We start from the raw sequence: 17,206 nt of genomic DNA, 5'->3' as shown, positions 1-17,206 counted from the left end.
GGGGCGCGTCACAGTTCAGAAACGTCAAGAAGCACCTCCCAGAAAAGGTGGCTTCTCTGTACCTCCTAAAAATCGAGAGGAGGACGTCTGGTTGCTGGAGGGGGAGGTCAGGGCCAGCACGGGGACAGTCTGAGCACGTCCTTCCAGATCAAGCAGACACTGTTTTGGACACAAGAGCTGTTGATGAGGTCTCGACAGACTGGAAAGGATGAGCCAAAGATGTTTGCAGATGGGTTTCCTTGAAGCAGGAATAGCTTCATTATTTTCTTGGCTACAGGAGTCGTACAGGCCTGTTGTACAAGACAACAAAAATTCAATGAATACAGAAGAGTGTAAGGCAGGAAGTAAAGGCATTCCCTCCTACTCCCTCGGGGCAACTTTTTTCTTCCCTCTTACAAGGACCCTGTGGTTACGTGGGGTCCGCTTGGATAATTCAGGCCAATCTCCCCATCTCAAGACCTCCAACTTCATCACAGCTGCTAAGCCCCTTCTGCCTTCTAAACTAACATAGTCACAGGTTCTGGGGATTCCAATGGGAACATCTCCGGGGGCCGTGATTCCGCCTCTCACGCCTGCCTTCCTCTGGACAGGTCAGATTTCTTCGCTGGTATAGCGTCATGGTTAAGGCAGTACTCGGAGTTTGTGGAGAGCCCAGACCCTGGGGCCCAAATCCTAGCTCCGCCAATCTGAATTCCGTAGGTACCACATTCATCCCCACAGAGGCCACATGGATTTCCCCCGCCACAGACCACGTGTGAGAGTGGCTGTTTCGTCCACCCTGGGGTACCGTCCGTCTTCTCCGTCTTTGGACAGAGAGCGTTGCGGCAGACCTCCAGCCCCTCTTGCCAAGCAAGTGTCACGTGGAAAATGTGACAGCAAGTTCCAGCTTGCCCACATCACCCTGACCCTGCCAAACGAGAGACCAACTCTGCCAGCCAGGGTGAATAAGTAACAGACATTTATTACAGAGTTGCGCTTTCCCCGGTTCCGATGGCGTTATCAGGAAGACGAGCGGGAAACGGATAGCGCCCGGCAGTGCCGCCTGCCCTGCCTCGAAACCACAAACGGCCCACCAGGAATGCCTCCATTTTGAATGCCTCCATTTTGCTATTTTGTCCGTGCAAACTGGAGACCCATTTTTCTCTCTTTTTATTTACTTTTTTTATTTAGAGATGGGGAGGGGCAGAGGGAGAGAGAGAATCTTAGCAGGCTCCACGCCCAGTGCAATGCCCAAGGCAGGGCTCGATCTCACGACCCCTGAGATCATGGACCTGAGCTGAAATCAAAAGAAGGGAGTTAACTGACTGAGCCACCCAGGTGCCCCAACCTTTTGTCTCTTTTTACTGCTTGGGTTGTCCTAGTAGGACTGGCACACGGTGGTCTGCTGGGATGGACACTGTCTGCTCAGCACTCAGGGCCTTTCTGGAGCACCGTCAGAGTCCTCACCTACACCCCGTGGTGTGCAGACCTTCACCCTGCTGGGAAGCTTTCCCGGGGTCCCACTCAGCAAGCCTTAACTGATGGGCAGCTACTGTTAGTCCACGCTCCTACTGTGGAGAGGAAAGCAGCTTGTCATTGCAGGCCACTTGGAAACAGCATGGCAGGAAGAGACCAGGGCGGCCTCTGTGCCCTCCAAGTGCAACCGTGTGAGACGGAGAGGAATGGCAGCGAGGTCTCAGGTGCTCAGGGGAGTCTCGGAGAAGAGCCGGTACCCAAGAGAGCAGGGCAGAGTGTCCTGGTGCTTACCTGTGGGCAGTGAATATTTGTTAAATGAGTGAGGGAAGGAAGGAAGGAAGGAAGGAAGGAAGGAAGGAAGGAAGGAAGGAAGGAAGGAGGGAGGGAGGGAGGGAGGGAAGGAAGGAAGGAAGGAAGGAAGGAAGGAAGGAAGGAAGGAAGGAAATGGAAAAAAAAGAAATTATCAAAACCAAAGAATCTCTTCCAACCCAAGCCGCTGCTCAGGGGAGCATTGTGGTCCCCCCACCCCACCCCGGGGACAGGGATGGGTTGACACCTGCTGTTGTGGAAATACAGGACTGTATTTGCGATTCATCTCCTCCCTGTAAAGTGCACCGTCAAGTTGCCCTTTTACAAACGACAACACTAGATTCCGAAGTTCAGTGATTTGTTGTACAATAAAATGGCAGAGCTGGGGTTTGAAGCGTGGGCTGTTTCCAAGACCAGCCTTTCCGGCTAGCATGAGACAATTCAGATGTGAAAGAATTAGGTACGCTGTTGAACAAAAATACCAGGATAAAAAGACCAAAGACTGAGATGAAAGGATGGAAGTCTATGGTAAAGTAAATAGAACCAGAGCCCCTCCCCCCACTTCCCACCTCGCCATGTAGCCAATGCAGGAGGGTCGTTCTGCAGCTTGCCTTTGTGAAACCCAAGCTCCCCTGAGCCTCCCTGAGCCCCCTGTTCAACTGATGATTAGGTCCTTGAGATCTTTGTGTTGTTTTACTGAAGGTCACACACGGACTCAAATTACCTTTAAGATTCGTGCTCACTCAGGGTGAATAAAAACACAGTGTATGAATTCACTGGCCTGTATGCAAATCTTAATGGTATTTGGAACAATGTTATTACGGGGAGAAATCCCAAGTTTGTGGTCCGTTTCTGCTATCTTTTTATTTCTTAATACCATGATTTTTTTGTCACTGTGAATTCTAACCATTGATAGGAGACTCCTAGATGCATGTGTTGTGACCGCACAGAAACCATGCCATCTCAAGAAACATTCATACGTTTCATTTTTTTAAAGATTTTATTTATCTTAGAGATAGACAGTGAGTGGCAGGGGGAGGGGGCAAAGGGAGAGGGAGAGAGAGAATCTCAAGCAGACTCCATGCCAAGTGTGGAGCCCGCAGCAGGGCTCCATCGCCCAATCCTGAGATCATGACCTGGGCCAAAATCAAGTGTCAGACGCTTAACGGACTGAGCCACCCAGGCACCCCTATCATTTTAATTCAACGACACTCAGATAAAATAACAGGAAAGTTTATTTGCCATGGAAGGCCTTTTCCTTGGGCATCAGCAATAACAGCAACAGAATAGTAACGACAGAAAATCTCCCTTTATTGAGGACTACTTACTGTGTCCTGAACCCAAGTATTATCTCCTTTCATGATGACACCAACCCCGTGAGAAATTCCTGTTACCTCTATTGTGCAGGTGAGGAAGTAGAGGCTCAGAATGGAGGCCACTAAGCTTCAAAGTGGTGGGGCCTGGATTTGAACCCAGAGCTGCCAACTGTAAGCTTGTACTTGTAGCCAGGGTGCTGAGCTCGCTGGTGAAACATGGGTGTTTCCTTTCCAGGAGATTTATAGAAGGCAGTCTTTCTTTTAACGAAAAGTGCACCTGCTAAGCGTTGTTGCCCTTTTTTTGTAGCTCTGTTCACTGCCTACCTTGGAGTCAGCCTGGCCCACGTGATGGCTGTGGTGAGTTGGCTTTAATCTGGGTTTAATCTGGATTTAGCATCAGCGTGACTGATCCGTCTTCAGGGATGTGGAAACCCTCCTGAGGTCCCGCTGGGTGGTGTCCCTACTTCCCATCTCCTGGACTGGCCTGTTCCACACACTTTCTAATATCATCATAAATTTTAGCCCAAACTGTAAACACCGGGCTTGCTAAAAAAAATACGAGATTGCATAAAGAAGTGAAAGTTAGGTTGTGCAACTTATTTATCAAGTTCATACTGTAACTCTGAGAGTCAGGAAGCCGACTTTAGAACATCTTCTACTTGAACGGAAAGCCAGGACCCTGTAGCGGGAGAGAAATCAGGAAAGGGAGGAAAAGGATAATTGGCTACAGACCCAAATGGTTTCGGTTTTGTTTTTAATTGAGCCATTCGTTTTTCATACCCCTTGTCTTTTTTTAAACCCCCTGTCAGTCGTCAGTAAGGCGTCTTCAGACCCATGTCCTAGCTAAATTATTTAATAGGCAAAATCATGGGCTGTTTAGTGCCTCCTGCCGCTCTTTCTCCTTCCTTTTTGGCATTGTGTTGCCCTTGACCTTCTTCAGGACTGCCTGAGTTGCCAAGAACAGCCCCAAGAAAGGACCTCCCCCCAAAGAGCTTACAGTCTGTTTGGGAACTGCAAGAAAAGGAAGGAAAGCCAGGAGAGTCCAAGACTAGCCTGGGGGGAAATCAGGAGGAGGGAGGTCACCATGGGCCGAACGAATCAAAGAGGGCCCTGTGGGTGCGGTGAGGGATCGGGAGCCCCTGGTGGCTTGCAGGGTGACACCCCTGGGAGCCCAGGGTCATCTTCACGCATGTGGTGTAGGATGAGAGGGAGGGAAAGGTGTGCAAGGTGGACGTGCAACGGACCACCTAAGGCACGGACAGTGACGTTTTACCTGCTAAATGCAGCCCGGCTGGGATCTTGGACTCGGTCTGGGGGGCAGGAGCAGAGTCCGCATCGGCGCCCCGGGTCGCATCCCCGGGGCTGAGTGAGACTCGGAGGAAGGGCGGGGCTCTGTACCACCGTCTCACGGGAGCATGTGGCTTGTCTCCTCCCCTTCAGGCGGGACTGCCGGCCTGCACCTGGCCCTTCTGCGTGGGCACGCTACTGTTCCTCTTGCTGACCACGAAAAATGCCAACATCTACAGGATGCCCCTCGGCAAGGTCACTTATCCTGAAGAAAACCGCCTCTTCTACCTCCAGGCCAAGAAAAAAAGGATGGTCGAAAGCCCTTTGTGAGGGCAACCCCCGCCCACACGGCCAAGGTCCCAAGAGGGGCCTGGCTGAGCGCCCCAGGTGACCCCCAGGGTCTTGGCAAACTGCTGTTTTTCACTGGTAACAACGTCCACACGAACCCATTGGCAGTCTGTTTTAGGCTCATTTTTGCGGCTTTCTTTTAAACTCCGGGAACATCCCCCAACATGTGAGAGACACGTCCAGATGGTCCGCCCTGCTGGGGCGGCGGTGCTAGACATGTGATCTATTTATAAAGGCAAATGCTCCCACAGAAAGGAGGCGTGAGACCGGGGCTCGTTATTTATTGAGGCTCTTGGTGTCTGCTTGGCTACGTGGTGTTCGCAGTATTAAAAACGAAGCTCTACAAACCGACTAAGCCTTCAGTGAACGGAATTCATGCTCACAAAATCAAAGTCAACCCAGAATTCTCCGATAAGCGGTATGACGGGTTTAAAATGAATGCACGTTACGAGCGACAGCTGTGGTGCCCCCGGCTTATTCTGCAGCTGCTGGGCGGAAGGGCCTGGATGCTGTCCTCTGTGTGTGTGTGACATTCTCCTGCAGGAGACACTTGATTCTTTCCAGGCTCACGCAGCTGTAGGAGGGAGAAAGGGACCTTATCAGTCAAAATTATTCTGTAGTGTTGTTTTTAACATCGCAAAGGATGTTTTAGATAAAGTTTATGGTCTTTCTCATGAGAATCGATTTGTTTAAGGTAAAATAAGAGAGGTTCCTGCCTTCACCAGTCCCTAGATAGTAAAGAAAAGTTGCATTTTTATACAATACTCGGCATAGCTATTTTTCCTTTAATCCCCAAGTTGATTTCGTAAATGCCAGGAATGCATAGAGCCAAGTCATCAACCTCAAGGCCCTTTAAAACCACATTTGTAACTCATCTGAGGATGTCTTGTATCTTATCAAGACTGAAAGTGAAGGTCAGATTGGTTCTGGGTGCTTGGAAGTTGTTGAGCTTCTTACTTTAAAAAAAAAATTCATTATTTTCTGCAGGCTCAAAATGTGCTCACTCAGAAACCTGACAAGAGATACCAGTAACGGGTTCTCCTCTTTTTCCTTGCTCTAAATTTGAAGTTATCAGTCCTATAAACATTCTATAACCAAACATGCATAGGATGCCGTGGAAAGTTCCGCTCACTACCTTCTCCTTCAGTCTGTATCAATTCAGTATTTTGGAGGGATTCAAAAAGAGAAACCATGGAAGCCTAAAGGATTTTTCCCCTTGGGGTTTGCGGTGCTCAGTGCAAAATACAGTTTGCTGCATGAATAAGCAGAAGGGAAGGAAACCTACCAATATCTCGGGGAGGAGTCCACTTCTTCCTTTTCTCGGGAACACAAACATTGTTCCAATTTAACAACCCTGTAACCAAAGCCTTTTGAAACCCTGACTTTGCAACTGTCACAGAGTCATAGGCATTCCTGCGGAAAACCCAAACTTTCATTGTTCGAACGGAAATCTCCCTTGTGAGGGACTCTGTGAAATAAGATTTGGGAGGGGGGTGGAGGGGAGGACGCAAAAAAGCGAGCAGAACCAAAGATAACCGGGAGTGAAGAACGTGGGCCGTGGCTGAGTGGACCCGAGCCTCTAACATGTCTTCGGGCCCATCTTCACGAGGAGCTCTGGAATGTTCTCCGTGCCTCCTCCTGGTGTGCTCACAAGGGGTGTGAATGGGAACACTAAAGCCCTGTACATTGTCTACTTTAAATGACATTAATTTTCTCAAACTATTTTTGTTACTAAGTATTATCCTGAAATGAAGTATTTTGTTAGTTTTCTTAGGGATCACTTGTGTTCTTTCCTGTTGTCTGTATAACCAGTTTCCAATTAAGAAGATGAATAAAATTATACTCACAGCTCAGTTGTGTGTAAATTTTGTTGAAAGGTCACACATGCCTTGTAGAGCTCTCGTGGATGTTAGCAATCCCACGCGTCTGTGTGTATTGCTTAGACGTGCTTCTGTGTTCATGTGCCGGGGCCCTTACCCCTTTCTTACACGTGGTAACAGTGTATCCGGACGCGTGTTGAGCAGACCCTATTCAAGTCAGAGGTATGGCCCCTCCCCTGTGGGCCTCCTCTCCACCTGCGCTGCTCTCCGAGCTCAGGGGTGAGAATGGATCACTTAGGGCAGTCATGGATGTTCAGGGCGCACTCCTAACACTTTGAGGGGAATATCCAGGCAGCTTCCACGCGTGCCGTACAGGCCCTGGGCACCCCCTGCCCCCCAGGACTGAGGCTGGGCACACGTCAGCGTTCTGGGAGGGGCTGCTTCTCAGAACATTGCCCTGAAGGCGAAGCCTCGCCACGCTCCTCTCTGCTCCCTGAAGCTCTTCTCTCCCACCTCCCTTCCTCCATGGCTAGCATGTTTGGAGGAAAACAAGGTAAGAATGGAAACTCACTCCAGGTTTCAAAAGCAACCCAAACAAGAAATAAGAGAAGGCCACAAGGGATTGGCCCCCTTGGAGCGCCCTCCGTCAAAACATAAGCTCTCCACGGGGCGCCTGGGTGGCTCAGTCAGTTGGGCGACTGACTCGATTTCGGCGCGGGTCAGGATCTCAGCCCTGCTTCCAGCTCTGCTCTGGGCGTGGAACCGGCTTGAGGTTCTCTCTCCCCCCTCCTCACCGCCCCCCACCCTGGCTCACACATATGAGCAAAACAAAACAAAAATACCCTCTCCTACCTATTGTTTCAAGACGATAAATCTCTGAGAGTGATCTGTCTGGTCACGAAATGCCCCCTTTGGTCTGAGGTAGAAAACAGAGGTTTTGAGGCTCTTCAGCTAAAGATTCCAAACGCTGTCTAAAGTTACCCATGGTACCTGATTAGCATGGAGTATGTTGAGATAAGAGGTTCAGTTCAATGGGAGACCAGGAGTTTCCAAGGGGGCTTCTTATAGACAAACTTGCAGGAATATTTTTGAGGTGGTTAAGTATAGCACGACGTTTTATGCACAAGAATGTTTTCAGCCTTCCCTTTATTCCAAATACTTCCTTCTAAAAGGCTTTCATCTTTAGAGTGGAATCTGTTTCTTGAACCTGCATTGACACCCTCCCTCCCCCCACCCATCATTAGAAGGCTTGTAGCTCCAAGGCCATAGAATGCCCTTTGCTATAACAGGCTCCAGCACAAATCCTGAAGGAATTTAAACAAATACAGGAACTCATAGACTTTGAAAGAAGTGCATTTAAGTCCTATAATAGTCTGCTTTCACGAGCTCTTAAAATTGAACTACAAAATACATGGAGTAGATCGAAGCAGACATAGGTGAAATCATCTAAAAGAAAAGACTGCTCCCAGGTCTGACCTTCACCTTACTGTTAACTAGGTAGGTGTCAGCACAGCAACCGCAAGCTTCCATCTGATGGGAGAGCAGGTCAACCACGGAAGCTTAGGAGTGGAGGCAGACAGAGGCAGGGGGCCTTCAGCTCTGGGAGTGGCGGCCCGGGAACAGGTGTTAAGGGAGACGCCTGGGTGGAAATGGGCACGACGGGCGGACCACGGTTTAGCCAATGTAATCATTTACATCCAGCAGCCAAGGCCCCTTGTCTGAGCCTGTACTCACAAGCTACTTGACTTCCTGTGTAGATTCGCCTTCTAAGGGAAACAAGGCACTTGGCTATACTTGTGAATTTCTGACCCTCAATAGTTACTTTTCTTATTTTAATTAATAATTCAATTTTGGTAATAGGTTTTTGTAAAGGTTGTTTTGGGGTGGGTTTTTGTTTTTGTTTTTGTTTTTTTGCCTATACATGTCACCAAAACCCAAATCACCCCATGGTATTCATTTAACAAAGTTAAATTTCTGAGGCTACAAAGGTGGGTGGGGTGGGAGGTAGTCAGGGAAGGCCTTCCCGAGGATGTGAGATTTAGGCCAATATCTAAAGAGTAGGCCAGGGATGGGTGCGTGGAGGAAGGTGGAGGATGGAGGGAGCGGTGTTCTTGGCAGATGGAAGCTCGTGCATAAGGGCCTTGAGACAAGGAGATTGGTGCTTTCACGACGTAAGAGAAGACTGACATGACTGGACCACAGTGAGTGGAAGGGATTGGAGTGGATTTGGAAACCAAGTAGACCACTGCGGTGACACAGGAGAGAGGTAGGTGGCTCAGACTCCAGTGACGGCAGGGAGATGGAGAGACAAGAGGTGGAACCCTCAGTACTTGGTGATGGATTCATGTGGGAAGTGAGGGAGAGGGAGATGTCAAGGATGACTTCCTGAATTCTCACTTGGGTAACAGGGTGGATGATGGTGCCACACAGAGATGGGAGCACTGAAGAGTCACTTCTCCTCTCATGCTATACATCTTCCTGTCCAAGCCCATCTTTCCAGAGCTTCAATCCAGACCCTTTGCTCAACTGTCTATGCGGATTGTTCCAAAAGTACCGATTTCAACACATCCAGGGAAAAACTCATCTTCTTCAACTACTCTGTTCTCCCCTCTGTGCTGAGCTCTGGGGAAAGGTAGCACCCTCTAGCCAACTAGCCAAGCCAGAAACAGTGTGCCATTTTTAGCCTCATTCTCTCACCTCTAGGCAATAGCCAAATTCTAGGGATTTTACTTCCCTGATAGCCCCACCATTGGTTCATTTATCGGCAAATATGTACTGAATGACTATTGATTACATAATGGGAACTGGGACGGCCATAGTGAACCAGACAGTCATGGCCTCTGCTCTCACAAGAACTTTTTGAGGCGAACTGACAAGTAAATGAGTAAAGGGAGTAGCGTGGAGATGAGGATGAGAAAGAGGTAGCTGGACAACAAGGTTGAAGAAAGTATTTCAGTGACTTCTTCCTTCTAAGAAACAGAAGATAAGAACATACCATTAAATACCAGGCACCCATACTTGCTGGAATATTCCCAGAGTACTTTAGGATACCCCAGCTTCATACAAGATTTTGTAGCCTCTGACTAACAAGATTCTAAGCAAAAGGTGAGGCAGCCAGCGACAATGATTAGAGCAAGCAAAGTTTAGGGTCAATTCATGCCTCAATTAGTCCTCTCCATCCAAAGAGTTGAAGCCTCTAAATGATTCAACGTCAGAAGTCCCCATTGGGAATAGTTGAGTTTCAATTCAATTCCAGCTCAATGAAGCACTGAAAACAAGTGTCTGACATTTTCTGCTTCACGGTTCCTAATAAACATTGAGAAAGCCAGTTTCCTGTTTGGGTTGGGTCCATTGGATCCTAGCCCTTAGAAGCTTTGAATTATATCACAGTGACATGCAAGGACGTGAAGGGGAAGAAATGAAGCACAGAGGAAAGTTGGCACGGTGTCAGGAAATCTGGCTCAAGTTAAGTCCTTCAGACCACAGGACACAATGGCAGCTAGGACATGAGTCAGTGACCCAAGAGCAAGCACATCTTGGGGCAACGAGAGCACGTGCAAGCAAGTCATAGGTGTGGCAAATCCAACATGGAGGCCCTTCTACCTTCTGAGACCCCATGTTGGCCTCTCGACAAGAGGCGAGATTTGTGGTAGAAGTAGCCACATACAGCACTCGAAATCACACCAGCCCCAGTAGAGGTGTGTTCAAAAGTACGTATTGGATTTCAAACATATAAGACCAAAAAAAATTAAAAAGTAAAATATCTCAATAATTTTAATTGAGATGTATACTTTGTATCCATTGGGTTAAATAGGAATATATTATTAAATTAATTTCACCTTTAAAAAAATTTTAATGAGGTCACAAGAAAATTTTAAATCCCATATATGACTTGCATTCGTGGTTCATATTTTACGTCTGTGGGACAGTGCTTGGTTAGACGATTCCCAATCCCAGGGCTTTTAATGGCCTGCAAAGTCTCCATGGCAGCTCAGATAGCACCCAGCTGTTGGAGCTGAAACTTCTAGAGAATTCATTATTCCCTGAATGAATGGGTAAGAAGTCTTTCCTCTATAACATTGTGGAGACACAGTTAGCTAATTCTGTAGTGCCAACTTCGGGTAAAATTTTACACCTTTCCAGGAATACCCTCTGCACCTCGAGGATGTCATTTTTAAAAAATAATCATAACACGCCTACAGAGTGAGGAGACTGATTTTCTTGTGTGTGATACAAAGTTATCCTGAAGGCAGAACCTGGAAAGTGGCCTCAGACATGCTCGGACCTAGGGCAGCATTGGTGGGATGCATGGGCTGCCCCCCAAGGTGCCCATGTGAAGAGTGCAGTCTCCCCGATGTGCAATCAAGGCTCATCAGCCACAAGCGACAAAAACAGCGAAGCCCCTGGTTATGAGGCAATAGGGAATAGTGGGGACCATGGCGAAGTGAAGATTGCACACCCCACACCAGCCCCATCAAAGTATCCTCATTTCATATATTTTTAAACACTATGCTAGCCAAACAAAGCCAGTTTGGGGGCTGGATTTCTTCCAAGGGCTCCATTTTGCAAGTTCTATGCCCAGATACCTCTTATAAATGCTCCACAGTGTTTTTCAACTAAGTGCATTCGTCAGAATTATGCAATAAGGACCTTTGAAAACACTGTCCCACCCCATCCTGGGCCTCCAGGATCTTTAAAAGCTCTACATACGACTCTAATGAGCTCTCCTACATAAAAGCGACTACAAGTTCAGAAAACACAGAGACCAACGGAAGCTGGATGGCTTCCTGGAGGAGGTGTGACTCTGCCCTTGTTCTGACACATTTTCTCCCTGGCTCATCGGGACTCGGCTTTGGAAGCTCATTTGGGTTCCTCCTGGGTCCCCTGACCACCACCTTTTCTAGAACCACTGCTAGGGTCCAAAGAAACGATGCTTTCATTAAGGAGCCATGTTTGGGTGGGCCCTGAGATTAACCATGTGGACAGCATACTCAGAAGGTGGTCAGGGGCAGAAGGAAGTGCCTGTGGTAGAACATCTATTGTCTTTAAATGCCCCAACCTTACCTATGTTGAGTCAGCTGACGATAGCCTCCCCCTCCCATCTCACCCTCACCTGTCCCACAGCCAACGCGATGGTACAGAGTTCTTATCCACCCTCAAGCTACCGCGTGAATACTCCTTTCCACCTGCCTGTAAGGATGACCTAGACATAGCTACGTGGATTTTCCACAGACACAAGAAAAGGCAAAAGAAGAAGGGTAACATCATTACCCCCCAGGCCCTGCTCCACCCCTCCCTGACTGCACACCTCCACTCATTGTGTGAGGCAGGCCTGTGTTCCTCTTTCTTCTGGGGGCCTCCTTCAATGTCCACACCTGCCCCCTTGTCCTAACTCTGACCTTCATTCACATTCCTCATGGAAAGTATGCTGTCACCTGCAGTCCTGCCCCCCCTGCCTGTCGCAGGGCCCCTGAGGGCTCCCAGACACAGGCATGAGGAGCCCCTTCCGCTGCATCCTGGATCTGCTGGGTCAGTGCCCTGGCCAGACCGTTAAAGTTTCCGAATGCACCCTGGTGTATACTTGGCCACAAGATCCGTGCAGACATTGTAAGCTTAATGCTGGTTGTAATTTAATGTAAAGCATTATTCGCTTCCAGGCCATGAGGTGGGGTCTACGACCCCAGGACTCAGGGTTAGGTACGGGACAAGGGTACGTGCACCCGGCATCAGAATCCGTGCGCTCACACCTGGACCAGATCGGGCCACACCTGAGTGATCAGAGCCGTACGGAGGCCCTACGATGCCTTGGCCAGCAGCTGCCCACGCAACCTAAAATACCTCCCTGGACTTCCCAGTGAAAGAGCATTCTATTGTGACAGCTGCAACCCGTTAAGATCGCAGATATTAAAAACCTGGTGGAAGTCATTTCTCAGGTTTCTTCCCACCGAATAGTCAGCAAGAACAAATCCTATAGGAAAGGGATTCTAGAAAGATGAGTTTTGATGGGTGAATCCAAGGAAGGCGGTCATCTAGAACTCAGGGAGCTGTCGTGCAAAGGAAGGGAAAGAAGAGGAGGAGGAGGGAGGTACAAGAGGAAGCCAAGGACAACGCATGATTAAAACCCATTCCCTGCCGAGCACATCGCAGTGAAGAGAGAAGCCAACAGGCAAGGACCAGTCAGCTGTGTGTCTGCGGCAGCAGGGCAGGCCGCGGGCTTCCCTCCATGCTACTTAGAATATGGTTGTTTCCTCTTCCCAGAATCTTGAAATCCCAGCTCGCCTGCCCTAATGGCCATTTGTTGTTTTTATCTTCCCCACATACTCCCTACTTTTTTCTGGTAACAGCATTCCCTTCCCTTAAGAGATCTGCTCCTTCCCAATCATGGGGATCTCTTGGGGATGCCAACCTCAATACCCTCCCTACTCCCAGGCACGGGGTTGGGGCGGGGGGAGTGGAGTGGCTCACACCTGGCCAATCATAGTACTTCAATCTCCTGGTCATAGGGATTGGCCCAAGGCATAGCCACCTGACCCAAACTGAGCCAATCAGATTCTCCCCGCAGGAATTTGAAATCTGAGCAGACATCCCGGGATAGGAGGAAGTTGGAGCTGCGTCTGACGACAGTGGTGTGGAGAAAGGCCATGTAACACTCAAAGCCATCGTGGCTTCTTCTGCGGGCTCAACCCCCCCCCCCCAAGGCCAGGTTGCTATTACTTTCATGTAGTGAGCTATCCCCATGTCTTTCCAATAAACTGGTACTTAAATGAATTAGAATCCGTTTCTGTTTTTGCAACCAACAGCCAAAACTGATACGGAATGTTCGAGTAACATACTTAGAAGATAGAGTAGGCTGAGTCGAGATGGGGGAGTGGTGGTAAGGGAGGACCACCCCCCCCCTTCTCCTTCCCGCCACTGCCCTATCCCAGGCTGGGAATCTGATAGAACTTGCTCCATGGGGTTAAACTATTAACTGATGTATGTTATGACCCCAACTGTGTATCCCAAAAGCTAAAGCTTTTGGAAAGGCGTGGCAGGAAAATGCCAGGCTATCAGAGCACTCTGGCTACAAATTTGGCTTAGTTAGAGCACATCGTATGGGCATGTGAGATTCTCTTTCTGCCTTTAGCAAATTCAACAGACGCCTGGGGGTTGAATAATCGTGCTCTCTGCCTGTGCAAGTTATCAAGCTATGGTCTCGGACTTCCTCCTTGGCCTGTTGGCTTTTGCTAATAGGGTGGACCAGAGCGGGACTGGGAGGCAGGATGCAGGGAGAGAGATGTGCCACTTTCGGCAGCAGTTGCCTGTCCCTTGTCCCTGTCCCGTAACCTGACTCACCACACACCCCCCGAGAGGTCCCATTCCTAGATGGGCCCAGCCCGGAGGTCCCTTCCTCAGCTGAGTTCTGTCCCTGCCCTAAAATTCAGGTCCTGAGAGGAAGCAGCTACCTGGGAGGATGAATAGAAGTGGGGAAGCCTTATCCCCAGGCCCTTCCCAATCACATTCTATTATAAATCACCCTTGCCAAAAAAGCTTAGCAACTTCTGGCCTTGATTAAGTGTCCCTTACTGGGGGGCAGCCTGGAGACAGAAGTACAGACTTTCAAGCTGGGTTGAAAGGGCCCTCGCCTCACCCTCCATGCTTTAAAATGCCCTCATCTGACCTTCCTCTGGCCACGCCCTTCCCTACAGGACAAAAAGCCCATGGGACCCAGGGCATATGTCCACCTGGAGCCTGGGACCCCCTTCTAGACCTGGCTTCAAGTACCCAAGATCACAGAATGTTCTGCTCAAATGACCAAAGCCTGCTTCCTGGGCCCACGAGGGCCCCTTCCCTGAGTCATTCTTCTGAGGGGCTCCTGTGTTTCCAGGTTACACACCTCTGGGCCCCTGGTGCTGCTGAGACAGCTGATGGAGGTGGGAGTGAGGTGGGAGCTTATTATCATATCAACCCCAAGGCACACCCAGGCCCCAAAGCCCATGCCAGGGCCCCGCCCCAGTGGCCAAGTCTTGCCCCGTGCCCCTCAGGTGGGGCCCAGGTGAGCCCCAGATGGAGGCTCCAGCTAGCAGACTCCAGAGAAGCCACAGCAGCCAACCAAGGACTCACCCATTGGCTCACCTGGGCAGTGACTCAGCAAACATGTCTGCCTGCTTATTCACTGTCCTGACCAACAGGACACGCATCTTCTGGGCCAGTGGCCATCCTCTCCTCTTCCCTTTTCCCTTCTTTAAATGGAAGCCTTTATTGTTATTCTCTCCCTCCCCCCAAAAGATTACACACTGGGTGTGTTGTGGGTGGCACATTTATAATTTTGCGAGGTTGAGCAGAGCACATCCAGCCCTGAGGCGAAAGGGTATTCAACAGACTTCTGGTTGTCTCCCGGGGGAGGGGGGGGAGGTATGAGCAATGCAGTATTATCTTAAGCAGGAACATTTTTGAAATTGTGTATATGGGAAGAAGAGGGTGTGTGAGCTGGGCAGCAAAGTAACCGTTGTCTTTGTTTGGTCTGCACCCACCTCCCACCCCTGACACTTGCAGTCACAGACCTTGAACCCCTGACTGCACAGGGAGGCCCCTGAGCCAGGTTAGAACAATCACTGCACTTTACCACAGGGATTGGTTCAGGAAAGTCGTATGACAACAATTTCAGTTCTTCTGGCTGGAACTGGTAGAAAAGAACTCCTTTCTTTCCTGGTAACACAGGAAACTGTGAGTCCAAGGCTAGAATGTGAGTACGAGGCCGTCAGTGGCCATGTTCCCCTCTGTGTGGAGAGAGACCATCTGAAATTGGAGAGAATGAGGCAACAGGGAGGAGAGGGAGAGAGGCAGAGAGAGAGAGAGAGTGTGTGTGTGTGTGTGTTCTGGAAGGCCAAAGTGTCTGGATCTGGTCCCTGAAGTGACCATAAATTCCAATTCCTGTGTGTCTTCCTTACCTTCTGATTCTCTGGGCTTGCTCACCTTTTCTGCTTAAGATAGTATAGAAAGTGCAATTATCTCTTTCACCTAAAAGTCCCAACAAATCAACCAATTCTGAACATTTGAGTTGAACGGTCTTAAACCATGGCCTTTTACAACACTTTCTGGACTAATCCAGGTAAGAGATGATGGACAGAATGGCATTGGAAGGGAGAGAAGGAAGAGACTCTAAAGCACTTTGGGAGACAGAATCAGGACTTAGTGATTGACTTCACATGGGGAATAAGATGAAGGGCATAGTGAAGGATGGCCATCTTGGGCAGCTGAGTGGTCGTGACCGTCACTGGGAGGTGAAACAGAGAAGAGGCGAGTTGCGGGGTTTGGAGCAGGGGAATCCAAGTAGAGGCCCCCAGGAGGCTGCTGACCACAGTGGTTTGGGACTTAGCAAAGTACCTTGGGCTACAGATGATAATGCAAACCATGAGTTAATAAAATGACTCAGGAGAGCATAGGGAGTGAAAAGATGAACACAGGACCCCAGAGAAAAATCCACTGTTCAGCTGCATCAGAAGAAGGACAGCAGAAGAAAGGCCGAGAAGGAGCAGCCAGGGAGGCAGGAGGGAAACCAGGAGGGGAGGTAGCACGGAATCCAGAGGAAGGACAGATTCCAGAAAGAAGCCTTGAGACACCACATTTAGGAATTCCCCTACGACCTCGACCTCAGGAGGCAGAGCTTGGCATGGGGGAGCAAAAGCTGGGGAGTCTTGGATTCAGGAGAGAGCAGGAGTTACGAAGTGGAGACAGAGAGTCAGGAAAACTTTGCTAACCTGTACAGAGTTCTAAAAAAAGAGGACAGCAACCAGAGCTGGATGGGAGATGGGAGGGGGGCTATTTTAAATGTGGGAGACACTTGGGGTCATTTAAGTGACTTCGATTTCACTGCATACTCATACAGGATCTCATCTGAACCATACAATAACCCCATGAGGAAGTTTTCCCATCCTACAGACATGGAACCTGGACCTTAGACAACATGAGTGTTGGAAGTCCTGGGAATCGATGGTAGGGTTTGGAAGAGGAGACACAGTCATTCTTTCCTTCCCTCTACACGCCCACTTCCACCCCCTCATACCAAGGGCCCTGAGGTGAGAAAGGCTATGCCTTCACCAGGTCACACAGCCAGTAAGTGACAGCATCTGGATTTGAACTTGTGTCTGTACGTGTTGAGGTATCCGTGCTCACCGCTTCCAGGCAGCCCTCGTCACAGGCTCCCGGGCCTTCCCCTGTGCCCTCTCCAGCCCTACGTGGCCCCGTCGCACACCAGGGCCCACGGGCCCGCAGCAGTGTGAGGAGATGTGTCTGGGGGATGGGAGGCTGGCGGAGAACACACAAATCCTTCCCTTTTACTCAATAGTAAGTAATTAAAAAGCTGATTTTTATATTAAATATATAAAGACATTGTTATGCAGAACACAGAATCACATGAATTTCTAAGATGAAATGTGGGATTCCCATGAAATGTCTTGCTTACAGCTGCCAGTTTGGCCTCCAACCAGCTCTTGTTTAGAATATTTAGAAGAAAACTATGAAAAACAACTGGCAAACAGGATGAAGGGCTTAGTATGGAATTTCAGAATTTCCAGCCTGTCCCGCTCACCTTCCAGGCTCAGCAAACCCCACGGCCTCACAAGAACCTTGCTTGATACCCCCGTACCTCCCCTCAACTCTCCCTCCATCTGCCTTGGTTCTCCTGCAGCA

At 49.3% G+C, this 17,206-nt stretch overlaps 1 protein-coding gene and 1 long non-coding RNA gene across 3 annotated transcripts in view; one reads left to right on the top strand and one right to left on the bottom strand.

Annotated features, from left to right (window-relative positions):
• Window positions 1-5,066, top strand: part of SLC14A1 (solute carrier family 14 member 1 (Kidd blood group)) — a 30,388-nt gene extending 25,322 nt beyond the window's left edge. For both annotated transcript variants that reach the window (XM_008691530.2, XM_040632558.1), the window contains exons 9-10: window positions 3,388-3,437; window positions 4,521-5,066. In XM_008691530.2, coding sequence (XP_008689752.1) covers window positions 3,388-3,437; window positions 4,521-4,697 — 227 coding nt within the window. In that variant the 3' untranslated portion in view covers window positions 4,698-5,066. The remainder of the gene's footprint in view (window positions 1-3,387; window positions 3,438-4,520) is intronic.
• Window positions 2,982-4,514, bottom strand: LOC103663757. The gene is made up of 2 exons (XR_568865.2): window positions 4,354-4,514; window positions 2,982-3,759 (listed from the first exon to the last, which is right to left on the bottom strand). It is a non-coding gene; the product is annotated as an uncharacterized LOC103663757 (long non-coding RNA).
• Window positions 5,067-17,206: the final 12,140 nt, after the last annotated feature.

Source organism: Ursus maritimus, unplaced genomic scaffold (genome assembly GCF_017311325.1).
Source record: "Ursus maritimus isolate PB19 unplaced genomic scaffold, ASM1731132v1 scaffold_18, whole genome shotgun sequence".
In the NCBI taxonomy this organism is placed as follows: domain Eukaryota; kingdom Metazoa; phylum Chordata; class Mammalia; order Carnivora; family Ursidae; genus Ursus; species Ursus maritimus.
This window is presented reverse-complemented; position numbering and strand designations above follow the sequence as displayed.